Raw genomic sequence first — 19,765 nt, forward strand, 5'->3', positions numbered from 1 at the left:
TGGTGGCGCAATGGTTGAGAGTCCGCCTGCCGATGCAGGAGACGCGGGTTCGTGCCCCGGTCCGGGAGGATCCCGCGTACCGCGGAGCGGCTGGGCCTGTGAGCTGTGGCCGCTGAGCCTGCACGTCCGGAGTCTCTGCTCCGCAATAGGAGAGGCCACCGCAGTGAGAGGCCCGCGTACCGCAAAAAAAAAAAAAAGAACTGATGCTAATAAAAAAGTATTAAACAATAGCAAAAGCCTGGAGCCAATATTGATTCAAAGATAACCCTAGAGTAAGGAAAGTCATCTCAGCACTGGTGTGATTTCACCCACGGCATCTTAGGAAAATGGAGATCAGTAAGCAGGCAGTCAGTCCTGAAGCATGTCACATTTTCCCAATATCCCGAGTCTCAATGCAGATTACTGTAACTGTAGCTATTTGCAATCCTTCTGTTTGCATAACTGTTTGCAAAATTGCTGTTCAGATTGACCAATCTATCCATCTACCCTTGGCTTAAAACCATGTAATGGCTTCTTATCAGATTTGGGATAAAAGTCTCAGTCCTTACTAATGGCTTTTGTGTCCATTAGGGTCCGGTCAGGAAAACAGAATTTAAAATAGGAAGTTCATTAAACAGGTGGTGGAGGATCGAACAAGCAGAGAGGGAACACTGAAGTCATTTAATAATAACTGCAGGAAGCAGCTCCCATTTCTAGGTCTGAAGAACAAAGAGATCCGTTGGCGTTAACAGAGAATAAGAATCAGAAGAGGATTCCTGGAGGGCTGGTTCTTATGCCGCTGAGAAAGGGGCACCATGGCGTTGGCACTGGCCCTTCAAGAGCTTACGGGAGGGGCCCTGCAAAGCTGGGGCTCAGAACTCTGAAGAGGGGCTGCTGCTGGTACTTCTGAGGTAGCACGCTGAGGCTATTTCTGGAAAGAGCCTGGAGAATGAACCAAATGGCCTGTCAGAAGCAAAATGTCATTACTTACTCTGACAGGAATAGCAAGCAAACGGGCAGGAGTGAGTCCCTCCCCCTGCCTTCCAGTCTCCCTGTATCCTCGCCTATTGACAGAACCTAACACTAGCTGACAAAGGTGCACTACAGTTTGCAGCCCAAATATTGCAGAGCAGGGTGGAGAAGAGTGAATTTGGAGCTGAGAGACCAGCACAGCCTTCAAGGGCCTATGTGATCTAGCCCCTGCCTGCCTTCCCAGCCTGATGTCCTCCATTCTCATCATACACTCAGTTCCGATCACATTGGGTTTCTTTTTCTTTCCCCAGACAACCAAGCTTATTCCCACTTCTGGGGCATTTGCGCTCACTATTCCCTCTACCTACAAGTACCTTCTCCCTTGGGACTCACTTATTTAGGGTATAACCTAAAGCCACCAACTCAAAGAGGATTTCTCTGACTTCACCAATCCATAGAAGCAATGATCTCCCCACTCACACTCTGTAAAATTCCCTGTTTTCATTTCACCCATAACATTAATCACTATTCAATATTTAAAAAGTGATTTCTTGTTTGTTTCTGTCCTAAAAAATGTAGGGATCTGTCTTATTTGCCACTGTATCCTTGGGGGACCAGACAGTGTCAGGTATACAGCTCAATAAATGTTGAATTAATGCATTTTAGAGAAAGTACAAACCTCTATGTATTTATGGAAGCTGGAAGGAAACTTGGAGATCACAGCTGACTCCATCATTTGACAGCTGGGTAAACCGAGGGACAGAGAGCTGAAATAATATACCAAAGGGCACACAGTGAGTGAGAAAAGTGTTGCTTCCTACTTTTCCCAGTGTTTTCACATATATCACCTTATTTTGCTCTCCTACTTTCCTGGTGCAATGGTAGGGTACTCGGGCAATGGTGGGGATTCCAAAATCTTCTTGGGGACCGAAGAGAGAGAATGGATGAGTGACCTCTCCTCCTATGTCCAGGAGGGATCCCCAGGGAAGAGCTGTAACTGGACACCTTACCTGTGTTCAAAGCAAAGAATATCCAGGACACCTATGTTTCTCTGGGACCTTACCACCGAGCTCCCCTGGGTGGAGAAAGGTGCCCGGTTGTTTCCGTGGGGTTAAGGTAGCCCTCTAGTGGACTAACAGTCAAAAGACTGATCCAGGACCTGCAATTAAATTGCTGGGTGACACTGGGCAGCAAGTTAGTTACATGTTCCGGCTGGTCCTCTCTTTCCCCATCTGTAAAACGGTTGGGGTATGTTGGGCTGGGATCGCTGTGGCTCAGCGAGGCTGACTCAGTTGGTTAAGAACTGTGCCCGCGGGTTTTGAATACTGTAAAAGCGGACTCGATAAACCTTTCAATTTAGGAATGAATGGATTAAACTGCTGGAATGGTCAAGGTGGTGCAGATGTTAAACTGCTGGGACCTAGGCTTCCCAGGTCAAAAGGGGAGGTCGAGGGGTCAAAGGTCGGGTTCCGGTCAAACGCCCGAAAAACCGGAAGTCCCGAGTGGGTCTAATCCTAGTCCGGGCCTCCAGCCGCGTGACTAAATCTCCCCGGGGCGGAGCTGCAGCACCCGGAGAGGGCGGAGTTTGGGGCTTCCCAATGGCAGCGCGGATGTCCTTCCAGCGCAGCCAATCAACGTGGGAAGACGGTAAAATTTAAACCCCCTCCCACGTCCTCCGCTGGGACCTGTCCTGAAAGCGTTTGTATGAAGTGCGGCCGCTCGCCCCGCCCCCTCCGGGGAGGAGGGGAGAAGGGCGGGCTTTTCCTCTCGAGTTCGCCTATCACGGCGGGCAACCTGGGGAAAGGCGGGCGGCGGCGCCAATCAGGGCAGCAGCCGGGGTCCGGCGGAGCAGTTGGCTACACTTGTAACTTTTTTCGAAAGCTGCGTTTCCCGGGAGATCCTAGGCGGTGACAGAGCGCGGCCATGGCTAGAGGTATTGGCCCGGGTGGCCAGCGCCGGGGCAGCTGGGATAGGGGGTCGCGCTGGAGGCGGGACCGAGGTGGCGGGAGCTGCGGCAGGGAGGCGCTCTCCCGCCGGCTGCTCGCACGGAACGCGGGGACGAGCTGGGTTGCGGGGGGGAGGGGCTGCGGAACCTTCCCCACCTCGTCCCCACCCTCGCTTCCGAAGCCCCCAGAAACCCCTCCCACTCCCGTGCTTCGGTTTCCCCTCTTTAAAGTGTGGGCACCCGGTGGCCTGCCTCTCCCGACGCAATGGGGCCATATGTCAAAGCTGTTTGGAAACTAAAGCGCAGGGCACCTCCAGGGAATGGTTGTCATTGATACAAATGGGGGGAGGGCGAGGCTTCGCCTGCTTAAGGGCTCTCTCTTGTTAGGAAAGGAGGTGACCCCGAGGCGAGGGCGCAGATCGGTAACCTACATGGTGGGGAGCGCGTCGGAGTGGACCCCGCGGCAGGCGCCTTCCTTTCCCTCCCCATTCCCTGAGTCAGCTCTGCGCCGCCGGGGCGGGGACGGGCCCCGCTGGCCCACTTTGGGGTGAAACAGGTCCCCTGGCACCTCCCGGGGCGGCCCTTCGCGCCGCAGCTGATCAGTACTCCTGCCCACGGGAGATGGTTTGGGTGGGTTTGTGCAGCCGCGAGGGAGGCGATGTCCCTGCCTGAAGTTCTTCGCAGTTAGTTGGCTGTCAGGACAGTAAGACCCACGTTATGCGGCAAAGTGATCTCCAACCGCTGGTCATTTCCAGCCGCTGTGTCTCCTTCATGCAAAAACTTCAGCGTGATGGTTCACTTGAATTATTATTTAAAAGAAATAAGTTGAGGTTTTACATTTTTCTCAAAATTCTCAGGCTATTACGTATTAGTAGGAATTTGCGTTAATGCAGTATGCTCCCTGTGGCGATCGTAATGAATAAAATAAGGATTCGTTCAGCAAATATTTATTGGGCTTCTTTGTTTTCAGCCCCTGCACCAAGGTGCATCATTTATTCTCCCAGCATCCCTTTACGGTCTTTTGGGACAAGATTTACCTAGATTATGATTAAGAAATGAGGCATAGTGAACTTCATGTTAAAGAGCTTCGTAACCCAGTCCACACAGAAAAGTAAGATGCCTTAAATATTTTTCTTCAGAAAAGGGTTAAGCATCTAAAAGTATATTTAATAATATCTAATTTATCTGACATATCTTAATAAAGCTGTGCTTCCCTGATTCATTTTTCCCATCACAGCAGCAAAATCATTTAAACTACCTGTTTTTTGTGTGTGTGTGTTTTTTTTTTCAGTACGCGGGCCTCTCACTGTTGGTGGCCTCTCCCGTTGCGGAGCACAGGCTCCGGACGCGCAGGCTCAGCGGCCATGGCTCACGGCCCTAGCCGCTCCGCGGCATGTGGGATCTTCCCGGACCGGGGCACAAACCCATGTCCCCTGCATCGGCAGGCGGACCCTCAACCACTGCGCCACCAGGGAAGCCCTAAACTACCTGTTTTAACAGTAGTGCATTAAAATAAAAATAGCTTGTTTTAATTAATGTGTTGGGGGAAACAAAGTGAACCACTTTGCCATTGAAATACTTGAATACTCAATATAGGCAAGTAATAATTACCATTGAGGGCCAGGTGCTTTATTATGTCAGTTAATCTTTACAAACTATTACTTCCATTTTTCAGAGGTGGAAGCTGAAGTCCAAAGTCACTGTCCAGACTCTGGCCATTCTGTGTCTTTGTTTGTTCCACTCTACCTCCCTTTTTTAGCCAAAGTGAAGATGAGTGTACCCAGCTTCTACCATAACAGGTTACAAATCACCTTTGTAATGCACTGGTTAATGATTCTCAGTGACTCACATGACCGCCCCCCCAATGAAGGGTCAGTCTTTTTCTTCTAGAAAAGAGGTCTTTGTTCCTAAGTTGTAGTTCACTTTGAGAGCCCTGTGGAGTCACATGAACAAAATGTTCAGATACTGGGTAACTCCTCTCTGGTTTTGAAGTTTTACAATCATGTAAATATTTACAGCCTCAAGGATATTACTTTGGGCAGGATCCGTACATCTACTTTTCCCCATTTCTACTGCCACTGTCAGATGGCCTCATACTTGGTCTCCCTCTTCCCACTGTGACCATCTCCAATTTATTGTGCCTCAGCAGCTAGAGTGGTCCCCAAGAACACAGATATTTATCATGTGACTCTCACCACTCCTTCTGCCCCTAACCTCCCCTTCTGTTCTTAGGATCAAATCCACAGTCCTCACCCTGGCCTGTAAGGGGCCTACCCACCCCTCTGGCCTCAGTGTGCTCCATCTCTGTCTGTGTTCATTGTTGCGTCTTTAGCACAGGGCCTGGAACACAGTAGGTAGTCAATAAATGCTTGTTGAATGAATGAATTGGTATTTTAGTGTCTGAGTTTGAGGAAAGCAATATACATTTTTTTATGCTGAAGTAGCCTCATATCCATCAGTATCTCAGTCATGTGACCCTTAGGCAAGTGATTTATTTTCCTCAAGCCTCGATTTCTACATCTGTGAAATAGAATAGTACCTTCTCATAAATGGCTGGGAAGGTTAAATTAAATAATGCATTATTGTACGGCCTGACACAGTAAACATTCAGTAAGTGCAAGCTATTAGCATCATTGCTGTTGGATTCTATTTCTGTGAGACCCTGGGCAACATTAAGAGTTTTTATTTCTGTGACTGGGTATATGTATTTGTTATACACATATGAACACCTCACGTACAGACAAAACAAAGTGTTTTGAAACTTTACTGAAGGATTTGAACGAAATTTTCTAGCTACTAGAGCTGCAGAGTTGAGACAAATGGGTGCTAGACTTGTATTTTAATGTATCCCCTGCATTTTGTGGGCTATGATGGAGAAAGCTATAGCCCTGAGTAGGTGTGTGTAGTGGGGGCGAGGGAGTTAAAATAGTATGAGAAATGGACAAGCTGATCTGAGCTTCTGCTTCCTGCCTCCAGACCATGATTCCCATGATAGTTTGGCAACGAACTACAAACCTTCTCTGCCCTGCAGAGGTAACAGACACTGTTTCAGATGGCTCAACCTGTGTGTCAGAGTGTCACTTTAGAATCCTAACTCTGCATGGTCTCTTGGGTATTCAAGTGGGCAGACTAGCCTACCCCACTGGAGTCAGTGGTTGGATGGGTATGGCAGGGGCTCCCCAGCCCTGCTCTGAAGGATTCTAAAGCACGAGCTGATTTGGGAGGTGTTGTCCTGAGCAGTGTCTTGCCATTTAATCCACTGTCTTATCCCTTCTAAGGGGAGGCAGCTACTTAAAGTGACAGCCATTTGTTTATCTGTGGATGTCAAAGGTGCCCTGGGTACGTTGTGGAATTCATAGTTCTCAGTTTTTATCCATGAGGATGCTGAGGGCTAGTCTGGGTAAGGGAGTTGGCTATGGTCACAAAGCACCTCTGGGGCAGATGCAGGGAGAGATACCCAATCTTTGCCTCTCAGGCCATAACCCAAGGCTAGATGCCCCGCGGTGTCTCGTTTGCATTATGACTTTGAACAAATACAGGGACTCTTTTGGCCATGGGCCCTCAAACCCTAATGGCTACAGCACAGTGGTTCAGGGCAGTAAGGTATACTGGAACCCCTGCCTCCCAGGACATTTCCTCGAGGACAGGAGACTTGGGTGACTTGCTAAACCCTCTGCAACACCATTTGCTCCTCTATGTTTATTTCCTCACCTGTAACCTGGAAGTTAGTGGCCAGGAGTGTAGGCTCTGGTCTGTTGGCCTGGTAATCTATTTCTAGTTCTGAGAACTTGGCCAAGCTCCTCACTTCTCCGAGGTTGTTTTCCCTGTCTGTGGAAGAGAAAATAATGGTGTCTACCTTCAAAGGGCTGTTGTGAGGTCTGAATGGCATAAGGTATGCAAAAGAAGCACCCAGCAAACATACCGTTATAATTCCTGGCTCTATTTCCCCAGGGTCCGGACCGGTCAGGTGCAGACCGCCTGGGTTTGACACCTAACCTGATCGCTTTCTAGTTCTGTGGCTTTGGACAAGCCTCTGCCCCTCCTTGGAAGCTCAGTACCCTCATCATAAACGGGTTAGCCACAGGACCTGGCCCCCAGGGGCTTGCCGGGAAGGTTAAACGCCCAGGAAAACACTCCGTGAGCACAGGCTCGGGCACACAAGAGGGCTCTCGCCTGTCGCGTTCACCGCTGCCGACTGCGCCTGGCACGGACGGGTCTCCCGAAATAGCCATTGGAGCCAGCGAGAGTAGGAGCCTGGCCGGCCGAGAGCCCGGACTGTCATTATCATGTTTCACACCCCTTCCTCCCCGAGTGGCTGAGGACGCGCGAGAGGGGGCGCGCCCGAGTCGGGATTCCTCGCGGCCGCGGGGCCCGCCCTCCTTCGTTCCCTCCCCTTCTCCCTCCCTCGCTCCGGAGGAGCCTCGCAGCGCCGCCCCTGCCAGCCCCCTCCCCGGCCGGGAGCGGACGGTGGGTGGCGGCAGCGGCGAGCGGGCGGGCCGCGGAGGACGCGCCGCCAGCGCCTCCCTCCCTGCGTCTTCGGTCCCGGGCCGGCCGGGGCTGCCGCGGCGCGCGGGTGCCGGGCTCTGCCTCGCAGGCCATGGGGGAAGGGGGCGCCGTGGGGCGCCGCCGGCCCTTCCCCGGGGCGCCGCGGCGGCGCTGGTGGCGGCGGCAGCAGCAGCAGCAGCGGCAGCGGCAGCGCTGGTGGCCGGGCCGCGGCGGCGGCGAGGGCGAGGGCGCGGGGCGCGCCGCCATGGGCCTGGCCGGGCTGCAGGTGGGTGTGTCGGGCCCGGCCGCGCGGGGGGCGGGCGGCGCGCGGGGCCCGGCCGGGCCGGGCGGCGGGAGGGCGACTCGGGCCCCGGCCTGGCCCCGCCGGCCGGCCCCGGCCTCCCGGCGGCGCGGGCGGCCCACCGCCGCCGGGCCCTCGGAACATGGCTGCGGCGGGAGGCGCCGCCGCGGCGCCCGGCCCGGGCGGCCCCGCTCCCCGCCCCGCCGCGCCCTGAGCGCCCCCTCCCCCGCTTCCCCCGGGTCCCCCTCTCCAGGCAGGAAGATGTCCAAGCCCCGCGCGGTGGAGGCGGCGGCGGCGGCGGCGGCGGTGGCAGCGACGGCCCCGGGCCCGGAGATGGTGGAGCGGAGGGGCCCGGGGAGGCCCCGCACCAACGGGGTAAGCAGGCACCCTCCCCGCACTCGCTCGGCGCGCCCCGAAGGGCCGTGCGGCCGGGCGCCCCTGCCGACCCCGCTCCGAGAGCACGTGGGCGCCCCCGCGGCCCTGGGGCGGGGGTGCGGGCGGGGCGCCCGGCCGGGCAGCTTCCTTTTCTGCTGCCTGCCTGGGAGTGGCGCCCACACCCGCTCCGCCATGACCCTGGCAGTGTTTGACCTCGTAAAAGTTTGTGTCTTTATGGCATTTCCAGGCCCCGAGACCCAGCCACTCCTGTGGTGGCCGCCTTCCCAGAGTGTGCGGGGCCTGCCCGGGGCCCTCGGGGAGGTCACAGGGTCTCGCTGACTTGGTGTTGAATGGCTCACCAGGCAGAAAGGCTCAGTAGGGTTTCTGGGAAGGCCCTCCTCCTGTCTGTGCTTACTCAGAGGAGAGGCCGCACACCCAGAGACACCAGCAGTGACCTGTCCGCCCCACCGGTCTGCCCACCGCAGTCGAGTAACCGCCCTAAATGCAACGGTTCTAGGCGTTTCTTCCTCTAGCTCTGCACCCCCCAGTTAGCCCGAGAGAACTACCCCAACCGCAGCCCAGTCCCGCAGTCCTTGGAGGCTGCTGGGCTGCATGTTTTGTGAGGGGCCAGGCTTGGGCACACAGAAGGTTCAGGCAGTAATGGTAGGTCCTGCCAGCTGACCTCAGGACTGAGAAGTGGTTGATCAGGTTCCCTGAGGCCCGCTTCTGTGCCAGAGTCCCTGCAGCTCCTGCCAGGGCAGTCGGCTCCTGCACTAGGCCAGCCCTTCCCATCCCGGCCTTGTTTACCCTGGTCCTTCTGACCTCCTTGCTACGGGTAGGTTGCCTCCTTCTTACATAGACTTTTGTGGACGGCTGGTTCTGCTGGCCAGATGTCCCCCCTTAGCGAATGGAATTAGAGACGGACTTGGACCTGGGGGATTCTGAACCTTCCACTGCTCTGCTGGGGCTGGAGTAGCCCAGTTTTTGAGAGATGTTGTCTATTTTTTGTCTTTTGTATTCTGATTGCCCCCTTGGCTGCCTAAATCTTGTGGGATCTTCTTCTTCAAGCCTCTTTCAGAATATGCATTTGTCGTTTTAGGAGAATGTATTTACCGGGCAGTCAAAGATCTATACCTACATGAGCCCGAACAAATGCTCTGGAATGCGTTCCCCCCTTCAGGAAGAGAACTCAGTTGCACATCACGAAGTCAAATGCCAGGGGAAGCCGTTAGCCGGAATCTACAGGAAACGCGACGGTAAGCCTCTGAAATGGCCCTGTTCTGACCGTAGCTGGCCCGCTCGCATCCTGCAGAATAATGTAAATGTGCTAAATTTTTATCCAGCCTTTTCAAGCCAAAGTTCAAGAGGTTTGAACCATGTTTGGTCTTGCTGCTGGGAAACACAGACAAGGGGGAAAGAGCTGCCTGTTCCAGGGCGTGTGCCCTGTTGGTCTGACAGGTTCTCCCTGCTTTCACAAGAGTTAGCGTGTCCTTCAGGCTTGATTATCTTGCCAAGTTGCAACAATACGGCACCTGGCCTGTTGTTAGAGAGGCTCACAGGTGCTGAAAGTACAGAAATTATGAGTCTAGGTTGTCCGGACCAGGCGCTTGCACTCCCGCCGAGTCGTGTGAACCTAAGGACCTGATTTCCTTCCCTTTTATGAGGTGGCCTTGACCTCAGTTCTGAAGTTTCTTTCTACTCAAGTGTTCAGTGCTAGTCTCTGGAGCAGCATACTCTGGAATGAGATTTGGGGTTAAAATATTGAGCAAGAAAATTAATGGTTATTGAAAATTCTGTCTGGCCCTGCAAAACACGCTGAGACCTCTTACACATCTTGATCTAACCCAAATATTCCCTTTTAAAGCTGAGGGTGGGGCGGGGGCGCCAGTGCACGTGAGCTTTCCCCAATTCACCGTGCTCCCTTCTGATTAAACCTTGCCTTAGAGAAGCAAAACTCTGGCTATCAGCAGCTCCGTACAAGGAAGCTTTGTATTCGTTAACAGAAAGTGCCGTAAGGGATGGGGTAGCCCAACCTCTGGGCCAGATCTGAGACCCAGGGGCAGGAGCCAGCCCTCTGCCTGATTCCCCCTGGTACACAGGGTGATGTTACTTCATATGACTTAAAGGTTCCAATCCTAGCTCTGCCATTTATCAAAGGAAGGGACGTGGGCAGTTTGCTACTCTTTTCTGAGCCTCCGTTCTCTCTGTACAGTGTGAGAGAGAGGAGTCCTACAGGACCATTCTGAAGGTCAGTTAAAGAGCAGGTGCAGATGGGCTTTGTGAGGGAATTCCCTGGTGGCCCAGTAGTTAGGACGCGGCTCTTTCACTGCCCTGGACCCCGGGTTCAGTCCCCGTTCGGGGGAATTAAGATCTCAAAAGCCGTGCAGTGCGGCCAAAAAAAAAGGAGTGGGGGGCAGCTTTGTGAGTGCTCCATAAGTCAGCCTGTTCTCCACTGGGCTGCGAGCATCACGGCCTGCCCCTCCCCGCAGTTCAGCGTAGGCAGCACTCAGGACAGCACTCACCACACTGGGTTGGGGAAGGGGCTCTTTTGAGATGGCACTCAGCCAGTCTCACGTCCCCTCTGGAACGGGGCAGGATGTAGATTGTCCTAAATGGGGACACGGGGCACAAGCTAGCTGATGTGACTCGTAGTGTTACTACATGGTGACAGTCAGAATTGGGGGCTGGAGGAACATTGGAGGAGACCCCAAGGTCCAGGTTCTTGTCCATGATTCTAGACCCTTTTCCTGCCTTGGTGCAGACTCAACATGACTGCTGATGTTCACGAGCACCACCCACTTGTAGGGTTACGCCTGACGCCTTACCTCCACCCAGGAGGGCGTACAAGGAGCAAGAATGGTCTGGATGGGTGCTGATGTATTTATTTTTCTCTTTTGTTTATTGAGATATAATTCTGATATCCTGAAGTTCACCATTTTAAAGGGTACGATTCAGTGGTTTTTAGCATATTCACAGATATGTGCGACTGTCACCTCTGTTAAACTCCAGTACATTTTCATCACCCCAAAAAGAAAACCTGTACCTATTCACAGTCGCTCCCCATTCCTCCGTTGCCCCAGCCCCAGGCAGCCACTAATTTATTTCCTGTCTCTATGGATTTGCCTATTCCAGACGTTTCCTATAAATGGAGTCATCTAATACGTGGCCTTTTGTGTCTGGCCTCTTTGACTCATTATAATGTTTTCAGGGTTCATCCATGTTGTAGCCTGTGTCGGTACTTCGTTCCTTTCTGTGGCTGAATAATATTCCATCCTGCAGATGTACCACATTTTCTTTACCCATTCATCATTTGATGGACGTTCAGGTTGTTTCCAGTTTTTGGCTGTTAATAAGCTGCTGCAGACGTTCATATCCAGGTTTTTGTGTAGAATCTGCTTTTCATTCTCTTGATAGATTCCTAGAACTAGAATTGCTGGGTCATATGGTAACTCTATGTTTAACATTTTGGAGAACTGCCAAATTCTTTTCCGAAGTGACTGCACCATCTTACATTCCCACCAGCAATGTATTATTTAATTATCTGTTAAAAATAAAATCTCTTTTGAAAAAAAATAGTCCAACACTGGTGCTCCACAACTATTTTTAGTAACAAGTCATTGGTGACGTCCCTCACAACACACTGACTGGTGTCGGGGCACCGTGCTGGGAACCACTGTGAACACTGGGCTTCGACCCTGTTAGAACAGGGAATTTAAAAAAAAAAAAAAGAAAGAAAACGAGTCTGAAATGAATCACTCTAGGCAGCTAGCTCTTGGGGAAGAGGTCTTTGCTGGGGAGAGGTTCTGCTTTATTGCCTTACTCCTGTCCACCAACACTGGCCCACCCTTTAGGAATTTAGCTTTTTTCCCTGGGGTCTGCAGCCCATTTCCTGAAAAGCCATTGGTCGAGCCCTCAGGCCAGTGTTGCTGGCCGTGGTGCTTCTGCTTCAAGGGCTCTTTCCCTCAAGATGCAGAAGGCCCGATGTGTTGATTAATTAGATGAGAGGGATCCACTCACAATGTATATGTTGACTCATCATGGTATAACATTTCAAATATCTTATAATTGTATTTATCAATTATACCTCAACAAAGCTAGAAAAAGAAAAAAAAGATGCAGAAGACCAAAAGCTGCACCCAGTGTCTGGGTCAAAAAGTAAAGCCAGATGCTTTGCCCAAGATACTGGTTAGTGGACACCAGGCTTAACAGCCCAAGGGCACGGCTGCCCAACATGCCCCACCCCTCTCTTCTCTCCAAGCCTGTCTTAGCATGCGGCTGAGGGCTGGAAAGCGGGAGCCGGCGGGTCCAGAGTCAGCCTGTCTCCCCCCACCTTCTGCCCACAGAGAAAAGAAACTCTGGGAATGCAATACGAAGCTCCATGAAGGCCGAGGAACAGAAGATCAAAGACGCCAGGAGAGGTCCCCTGGCCCCTTTTCCAAACCAAAAATCTGAAGCAACAGAACCTCCCAAAACCCCGACCTCGTCTTGTGATTCTCCCAATGCAGCTGCTGCCAAGCAAGCCCTGAAAAAGCCCGTCAGGGCCAAACAGGCTCCCAGGAAAAAGTAAGTGCCCCCTGGAGGCCACCCCTAACACAGGGCAGCCTGCCTAGTGCCGGCAGGGGTGAGGCCGCCCACCCTCTCAGCCCCTTGAGCCGTCAAGGCTCAGATTCCTGAGTCGCCACCGGGGACACCACTGTTTGTCAGCATCTTGGTCTGTCATGGGACCAGAGCTCAGGAGCCCGCTCCCCGCCGAGAGTAGGCAGCCTGTCTTTGACACTCTCTCTGAGGCCCCCGTGGGCAGGTGAGCCTGAGTGACCCTGGGCCACGGTGGACAGAGGTGTTGAAGTGACATGGCTTCCAAGGTGCCTGCTGCTCAGGGGTTGTGTGCCTCCTGGACGTGAATGCGGTCTCGGTGCTAATACTTGTTTTCTCCTCTTCCTTTCTCACCCCAGAGCTCAAGGAAAAACGCAGCAGAATCGTAAGCTCACAGATTTCTACCCTGTTCGAAGGAGCTCCAGGAAGAGCAAAGCTGAGCTGCAGGTAGAGTCACGTGGTTTTGATTCCGGCTCTCGGAAGGGGCAGGGCATCCCAGTGGGCAGTGCTTGCCGTGCACAGCCTGAGCTCGCTTTGTATCATCTTGGGACAAGTCTCTTGGCCTCCATGGCCTCGATATTCTCCTTGATCTGGTGGGGGCCGTCATAACGCTCTGGGTCACCAGGAAGCTTAGTTACGATGCCTCTGTGAAGGAGCCTTGTCGCCTGTAGCATGTGGCCTGGAAAGTCAGGACTCACCATGAAAGTGGCTTTGGCAGGGCCATTGGAGCCTAGGACCATGAGGGCTGCGTGCTCTTGGGAGGCTTGTTTTTCTGCTGTCCAGAAGTTTCATGTCTCGAGGTGGTGAAGAGCAGTGGCTTGGGAACCGCTTCCTGGTTGTATGACGTCGGGCCAGTTACTTAACCGCTCTGTGCCTCTCTGTCCTGTCTGTAAAATGGGATAATAAAGTAGTACCGTGTGCGGTTGTTGGGAGGGCTACATTCTTAAGTTAATGCACGTAGAACACTTAGAACCGTGCCTGGTATGCACTGAGCACCTGTTAACTATCGTCACTGTTGCTTCCCCCGTGTTGTCCCTTCCTGGGGCCCCTCTCTGCTCTTTCCTACCCAGCCACTGTCCCTCAGAACGTGAGAAAACCAGGCAGGAAGGCTGACTGGGCTGTGAGGCCCCTGCCTGCCGTGTTTGCAGAGTGCTGAGCTGTGCACAGGTGATCAATATTTGATGCAGTGAGGTGTGGTTATTGCCTTTCTGTTAGGGAAACCCAGGGTATGGCCGGGCCCTGCAGCCCCCGGCTGCTTCTGTCCACCCTCCCACCCCGGGAGCGGCAGAATAACCCTCAGGCTTGGGAGTAGCGCTCAGGATTGCCCCCCACGAGGGAGGTGGGGGCCTGGCCTTTCAACTGGAACAGACCCCTTCAGCCTTTTGATGTGAGAGCTGTGGCTGTACAGATGGTGATCTAGCCTCTCTCCGCCCCCCCACCTCTGAACTGGCAGGACTTCCTTTAAAAAGTGGGGGAGGTCCATCTTTCCCCCTAGAGAGAAGCTTTGGCTTTATTTCCTTAGAAAGGCAGCGTATTTCAGCCAAGAACAAGCTGTTGCAAGCTGTTTGCCTGCAGCGGGAGGCGGTGTGAGGTCATCGTAGAGACGCCACTGCAGAGGGCGAGGCGGTGCCAGCCCCCAGAACCCGGGACGCCGCCCAGCCCAGCTCAGAGCCGCCGCGCCCACACAGGGAGGCTGGGGCTCCACCAGGCGCCGCTCTGGGCTGTGGGGCGGGGCGGGGGGGGGGCGGCAGCTGAGTTGGCCTTTTTAATTAAAAACAACAACAACGGGGGCTCTCTGTCGGGGCAGTGGAGGCTGCAGTAGGGTGCGCCGCAGGTCTGCCGGACCCTGCAGCAGGCGGGCGGCAAGCAGCGGGCGGCACAGTGAAGCTCACACTGTCCCCGGACGCAGAGCCAGTGGCGAGGGAGAGACACGCTGTGCCTGCCGCCGTTTGTGTTGGCTCTGCCGCGCGCGCACCGCGGCCAGGTGGTCGCCGGCCAGGACGGCGAGGCAGCTGTCTGCCGGGCTGCTGGGCTGCGGCTGCCAGGGTGGCGGCGGCTCTTGACCGCAGAGGTGAAGCCCAAGGGCGGGGCAGCTGGGCCTCGTCTCAGGGGTGAGGTCAGGCCTGACCTGCCTGCCCTCCGGGGCCGGCCGAAACAGAGGCCCGGGGCTGGGTGTGGGCAGCGGGGGTGAGACGGACAAAGAGCTCTGCAGACAACACCTTGCTCCCTTCCCGCCCACTCAGGCCCTGGGTCCCCTGTGGGCTGCTGCCAGAATCCTCTTTAGGACGCTCAGAGCTGGTGGCTCACATGCCCCAAACCCCCGAGCCTCCAAGAGTGAAACTCAGGGCCGTGCATTCAGGGCCTCCACGGCCCCGGCTCTCCTCAGCTTGTCTCCTCTGCCTTGTTCTGTCACGGCAGGAAAGTCCCCCGTCGCCCATCTCAGTTCTCCCACGATTACTCCCATTTGTCTCTGCACACTTGTAACTGATTCATCATTTAACAAGGTAGCTGTGTGTGTGCATGTGGGGTGGCGGGGGGCCGTTGTTGCTTTGAGGGCTTACTGTGTGCCAGGCACTGTTCTAGGCCAGAAGGTTCCGCAGTGAGCAGGCGGTGGGCACACGCCCCCCGTCTAAAGGGCGCAGCCTCTGAACGGCCCTGGCTGCTGCCGTATGAAGTCAGAGTCCTGATTTTTAAATGTCAGCAATTTCGCTATTTTCTAGAAGTCTGCGTGGGCCAAACAGAACATAGCCACAAGCCCGATTCTGCCCTTGGGGCCACCACTGTCTCCCTCTTGGCCTCTTTAAACCCCAGGTGGCGAATGGTCCGCCTCAGATGGGCATTGAGGAAAGGATGGGGGCTTGGGGGCCTGGGCATCCTTTGGGACCAATGCCCTGGAGGCCAACTGCAAGTGACCTGCGGGCGGCCGGGGCTCCTGGAATGGCCTCGGAGACAATGCTGATGCACGTCGCATTTTTTCTTTCCTCCGCACCCAGTCTGAAGAAAGGAAAAGAATAGACGAATTGATTGAAAGTGGGAAAGAAGAAGGAATGAAGGTAAGGGGCCGCAGGGCCCACTGCGTGGAAGTTAAGGCTGTGAAGTCGTACCTTCCCTGGTGCAGAGGCTCACATAGGAGCTGCGCTGCTTTAACCCTCTGATGGTCACTGTGACCAGGCGGGCTGTTACAGGTTGTCGAGGGACCAAATGCTAAAAGTATCGTTGAAGGGAAGGCCTCACGAAGGAAACATGAGATGTTGCCCTGAGGAAACTTTTTAAAGGTTATGAAATACATGCAACATAAAATTTACTGCTGTAACCATTTTAAGTGCACAGTTAAGAACATCCTACAGTCACAGTTGTGCGATCATCATCTCTGTCTGGTTCCAGAACTTTTTCATCCTCCCAAACGGAAACCCCGAACCCCTCTGCACTCACTCGGCGTTCCCTGCCCTCAGCCCCTGACAGCTACCGGTCTGCTTGCTGTCTCTATGGGTTTGCCTGTTCTGCACACTTCATACAAATGGAATCATAGACTGTGTAGCCTGTTTTATCTGGCTTCTTTCATTTAGCATGATGCTTAGGGAAACTTTTAAAAGGACAAACTGATCAGATTTTTCTAGACTGTTTTCCTGGGAAATGGCAATGCCCAGGAGATTTGCTTTTCTCTTCGTATATTTCAGACACACTGGGTGGATGAGAGGGGAGCAAGTCTCCATAGTGGTGGCCAGATGGCCCTGGACTAGGACCCAGGGGTTGGAAAGCTTCAGTTTCCACCCACCATTGAGGGGGATCTGAAATTTTTTTTTGCCCACACTGCACGGCTTGCGGGATCTTAGTTCCCTGACCCGGGATCAAATCTGTGCCCCGTGCATTGGAAGCTCAGAGTCCTAATCACTGGACCGCCAGGGAGTCCCCTGGGGCAGGGGCCCCCAACCACTGGGCTGCATGACCAATACCGTCCCCGGCCGCACAGCAGGAGGTGAGCAGCGGGCGGGCGGGCAGGCGGGCGAAGCCGCATCCCCGCTACCCAACGCTTGCATCACCTCCTGAACGTCCCCACCCCCGTCCATGGAAAAATTCTCTTCCACGAAACCTGTCCCCGGTGCCAAAAAGGATGGGGACCGCTGCCCTAGGAGGATCTGAATTTAAGTCTGGACTCCTCAAGCAATCACCCTCCATCTCCATTTAAAATGGACTGAGGAGAAACCCAGGAGGGTTAATTATGGGATAAAGGAGAGACTCAGAACACTGGGTCCTACTACTCCCCCGAAGAGGCCAGGACGTGGATTTGAGTCTGTGCTACACAGCTTCCTAGCTTTGTGGCCATGGACACAACTCTGCCTCTCTAATCCCGTTTTCTCACCTGCAAAATGGGGCAGCACCCACCTAGCAGATCTCTCAGGATCTGGCGTGACAAGGCTCTGCAGGTGGGCACGAGGGAACTCTGGGGTGATGGATTGTGGCAGTAGTTGCACAGCTGTATATGTTGACTAATACCCATCAAACTGTACATGTGAAATGAGTGAATTTTATGGCCTGCCGCAGTAAAGCTGTTCAGAGAACGCGGTGCAAGCCTCCCGCCCCCTGGAAGCCGGCGTGGCACTGTGGCGTTTGTTGCTGTTATGAACCAACCCTCCCTCTTGGCACCACCCAACAGATCGACCTCATTGACGGCAAAGGCAGGGGCGTGATCGCCACCAAGCAGTTCTCCCGGGGCGAGTTTGTGGTGGAATACCACGGGGACCTCATCGAGATCACCGACGCCAAGAAGCGGGAGGCTCTGTACGCGCAAGACCCCTCCACGGGCTGCTACATGTACTATTTTCAGTATCTGAGCAAAACCTACTGGTAAGTCCCCTAGTGCTTCGAGTGGCTCTTCCCCGCCCCGGCAGAGGTCCGGCCAGAGGGCCACTGAGGGCATCCTGACTCTCCTGCTCCCCCTTCTTGTTTAGTCCTTGCTGCCTTTTTTCAAAGCTGGGATGCAGCTCCCCCACTCCCCCGCTTCCCATGTTTAATTTTGGGGATCGGAGCGGTTCTGGATGCCGTCTCGTGGGACAAGACGTAGACCAGTCTCATGAAAGCCTGCGTAGGGGCTCACCTGGCCTCTCCTCTGGGACCCGTGGCCAGAACAGCTCTGGGAATTGCTGACTTCTCTGTCCCCAGTGTGGCAGTGTCATTGATTGCTTTTTCTTTAATAGACTGTACTTTTTAGGTCAGTTTTAGGTTCCCGGCAAAACTGAGTGGAAAGTACAGAGCGTTCCCATGTACTGCCTGCCTCCACACCCGCACGGCCTCCCCCCACTGTCAACATAGTTGAATTTTATTCACTTATTTATTATGCAGAACTTCCACAAAGAGCCTTTTGCATTCCCGTCTAGGCCTGCCCCCTGCCTCGGATCCCCCACACCGAGCACCTCTCTGAGCTCTTAAAGATATTTTTTTTGAGTTACTTTGCTTTCCCAAAAACGTGGCCCTAAATAACCGTCCCACCAGAGCTGAGAGCAAGCATGACTCTGACTGGGTTCAGAACCCTCTTTATCAATTTAATCCTCTGTCGCCCTCCCTCCCCACCAGCGTGGATGCAACCAGAGAGACAAATCGCCTGGGAAGACTGATCAATCACAGTAAATGTGGGAACTGCCAAACCAAACTGCACGACATCGACGGCGTGCCTCACCTCATCCTCATTGCCTCTCGCGACATCGAGGCTGGGGAGGAGCTCCTGTATGACTATGGGGACCGCAGCCGGGCTTCCATCGAAGCCCACCCCTGGCTGAAGCATTAACCCCACGGCCCCGCCCCTCCCCCCTCCCTTCTTCAATGGACAAAGTGCCCTCAAAGGGAATTGACTTTTTTTTTTTTACACATTTAATCTTAGCAGATTACTTCAGATGTTTTTAAAAAAGTATATTAAGATGCCTTTTCACTGTAGTATTTAAATATCTGTTACAGGTTTCCAAGGTGGACTTGAACAGATGGCCTTATATTACCAAAACTTTTATATTCTGGTTGTTTTTGTACCTTTTTTGCATACAAGTCAAACGTTTGTGCTTCCCGTGCATGCAGTCAAAGACTCAGCACAGGTTTTAGAGGAAAGAGTCGAACACGAACTAGGAAGCTGGGCGATGCGCCTTTGTCCACCCGAGGAGCCGGGACTCTCTCCCCTCCTCAGCCCTGACGTCCCAGTGCCAGGCGGGCGCGAGGAAGAACTGCCTCCCCACGGCCTGGACGGGATGTTCCCAAGCTCTTGTTTTCCTGACATCTCGACAGGCGCACGTGGAAGTGTATGAATATTTTTTAAAAAGGTTTCACAGTAAGATAGTCTTCCCCTCTGCTTTCTCGAAAGCTTACTGACCCGGTGGCTCACGGGCCGGGCCTAGATTTACTCTTCCACGGGCTGCCGCTTTTCTGGGCACCTCGAATCATCAGGGCGGGGAATCAAAGCAGATGTGGGCAGGAACAAGCACTGCTTACCTAGCCCTGCCGGGCAGGGGTTCCCGAAACTGGGTTAATTTCTTTATAGAAATGTGAACACTGAGCTTATTTTAAAAAAAAATAATAAAAATCAAAAAACAAAAAAGAAAAAAAAGAAACCACAGAAGACAACTTACATGTATATAGGTCTTGAAGTGAGTGATGTGGCTGCGTTTTTGTTTGGGTTTTTTTTTTTTTTTTAGTTTGGCTTTTCTTCTCCCCTTTGGTTTTGTTTCTGTAGAAGAGATTTGAGATGGTACACTATTCTAATCAAAAATAAAGTTTTGTAGTGCGACCAGAAATTACTTACCCAATCCCCCATCTCCCCACCCCCGCCCCAACCTGATTCTGCTGGGTTGAAAGTTCCAGACCTGCTGTCAAGGCTTTTGTTTGTCAGACCCCCTGGTGTCCTTCCTGTGAAGATGCAGCCATGAACCAAAGGGTGAGCCTACGAGCCCCGAAATGCAGGGTCCCCACCCCAGCTGCTGGAGTGCAGGGGAGCGGGCGGGCCCAGCGGCCCAGGGATCACGGCTAAGGGTAAAGTTTTCACCTCGACTGTGACAGCAGGAAGAGCAGCAGGTAGCTTCCTCCCAAAGGGCAACCGATTCCCACTTTCTGTTAACCTGTAGTTCAGGGGCCTGGGG

General features: G+C 53.6%; 1 protein-coding gene across 6 annotated transcripts; it reads left to right on the forward strand.

Moving 5' to 3' along the window:
• The first annotated feature begins 2,493 nt into the window (after nucleotides 1-2,493).
• Nucleotides 2,494-19,204, forward strand: KMT5A (lysine methyltransferase 5A). 6 transcript variants are annotated; one of them, XM_065889724.1, is made up of 9 exons: nucleotides 2,875-2,884; nucleotides 7,936-7,951; nucleotides 8,042-8,057; nucleotides 9,157-9,313; nucleotides 12,401-12,620; nucleotides 13,010-13,097; nucleotides 15,644-15,703; nucleotides 17,305-17,495; nucleotides 18,222-18,432. In XM_065889724.1, exons 1-9 carry the CDS (start codon nucleotides 2,875-2,877, stop codon nucleotides 18,430-18,432), a joined length of 969 nt encoding a protein of 322 aa, XP_065745796.1. The 6 variants fall into 6 exon arrangements, with proteins under 6 accessions (XP_065745798.1, XP_065745799.1, XP_065745795.1 ...); XM_065889723.1 differs by having other exon boundaries at nucleotides 2,818-2,884; nucleotides 7,936-8,057; nucleotides 18,222-19,204; XM_065889728.1 differs by lacking the exon at nucleotides 2,875-2,884 and adding an exon at nucleotides 7,544-7,671 and having other exon boundaries at nucleotides 7,940-8,057.
• Nucleotides 19,205-19,765: the final 561 nt, after the last annotated feature.

Source organism: Phocoena phocoena, chromosome 13, assembly GCF_963924675.1.
Source record: "Phocoena phocoena chromosome 13, mPhoPho1.1, whole genome shotgun sequence".
Lineage (NCBI taxonomy): Eukaryota > Metazoa > Chordata > Mammalia > Artiodactyla > Phocoenidae > Phocoena > Phocoena phocoena.

Excerpts from the sequence above, each read along its gene's own strand:
- KMT5A (XM_065889723.1), top strand. Across the intron at positions 8,058-9,156 it reads GGAGGCCCCGCACCAACGGG|GAGAATGTATTTACCGGGCA; the intron begins GTAAGCAGGCAC and ends TTGTCGTTTTAG. Across the intron at positions 9,314-12,400 it reads AATCTACAGGAAACGCGACG|AGAAAAGAAACTCTGGGAAT; the intron begins GTAAGCCTCTGA and ends TTCTGCCCACAG.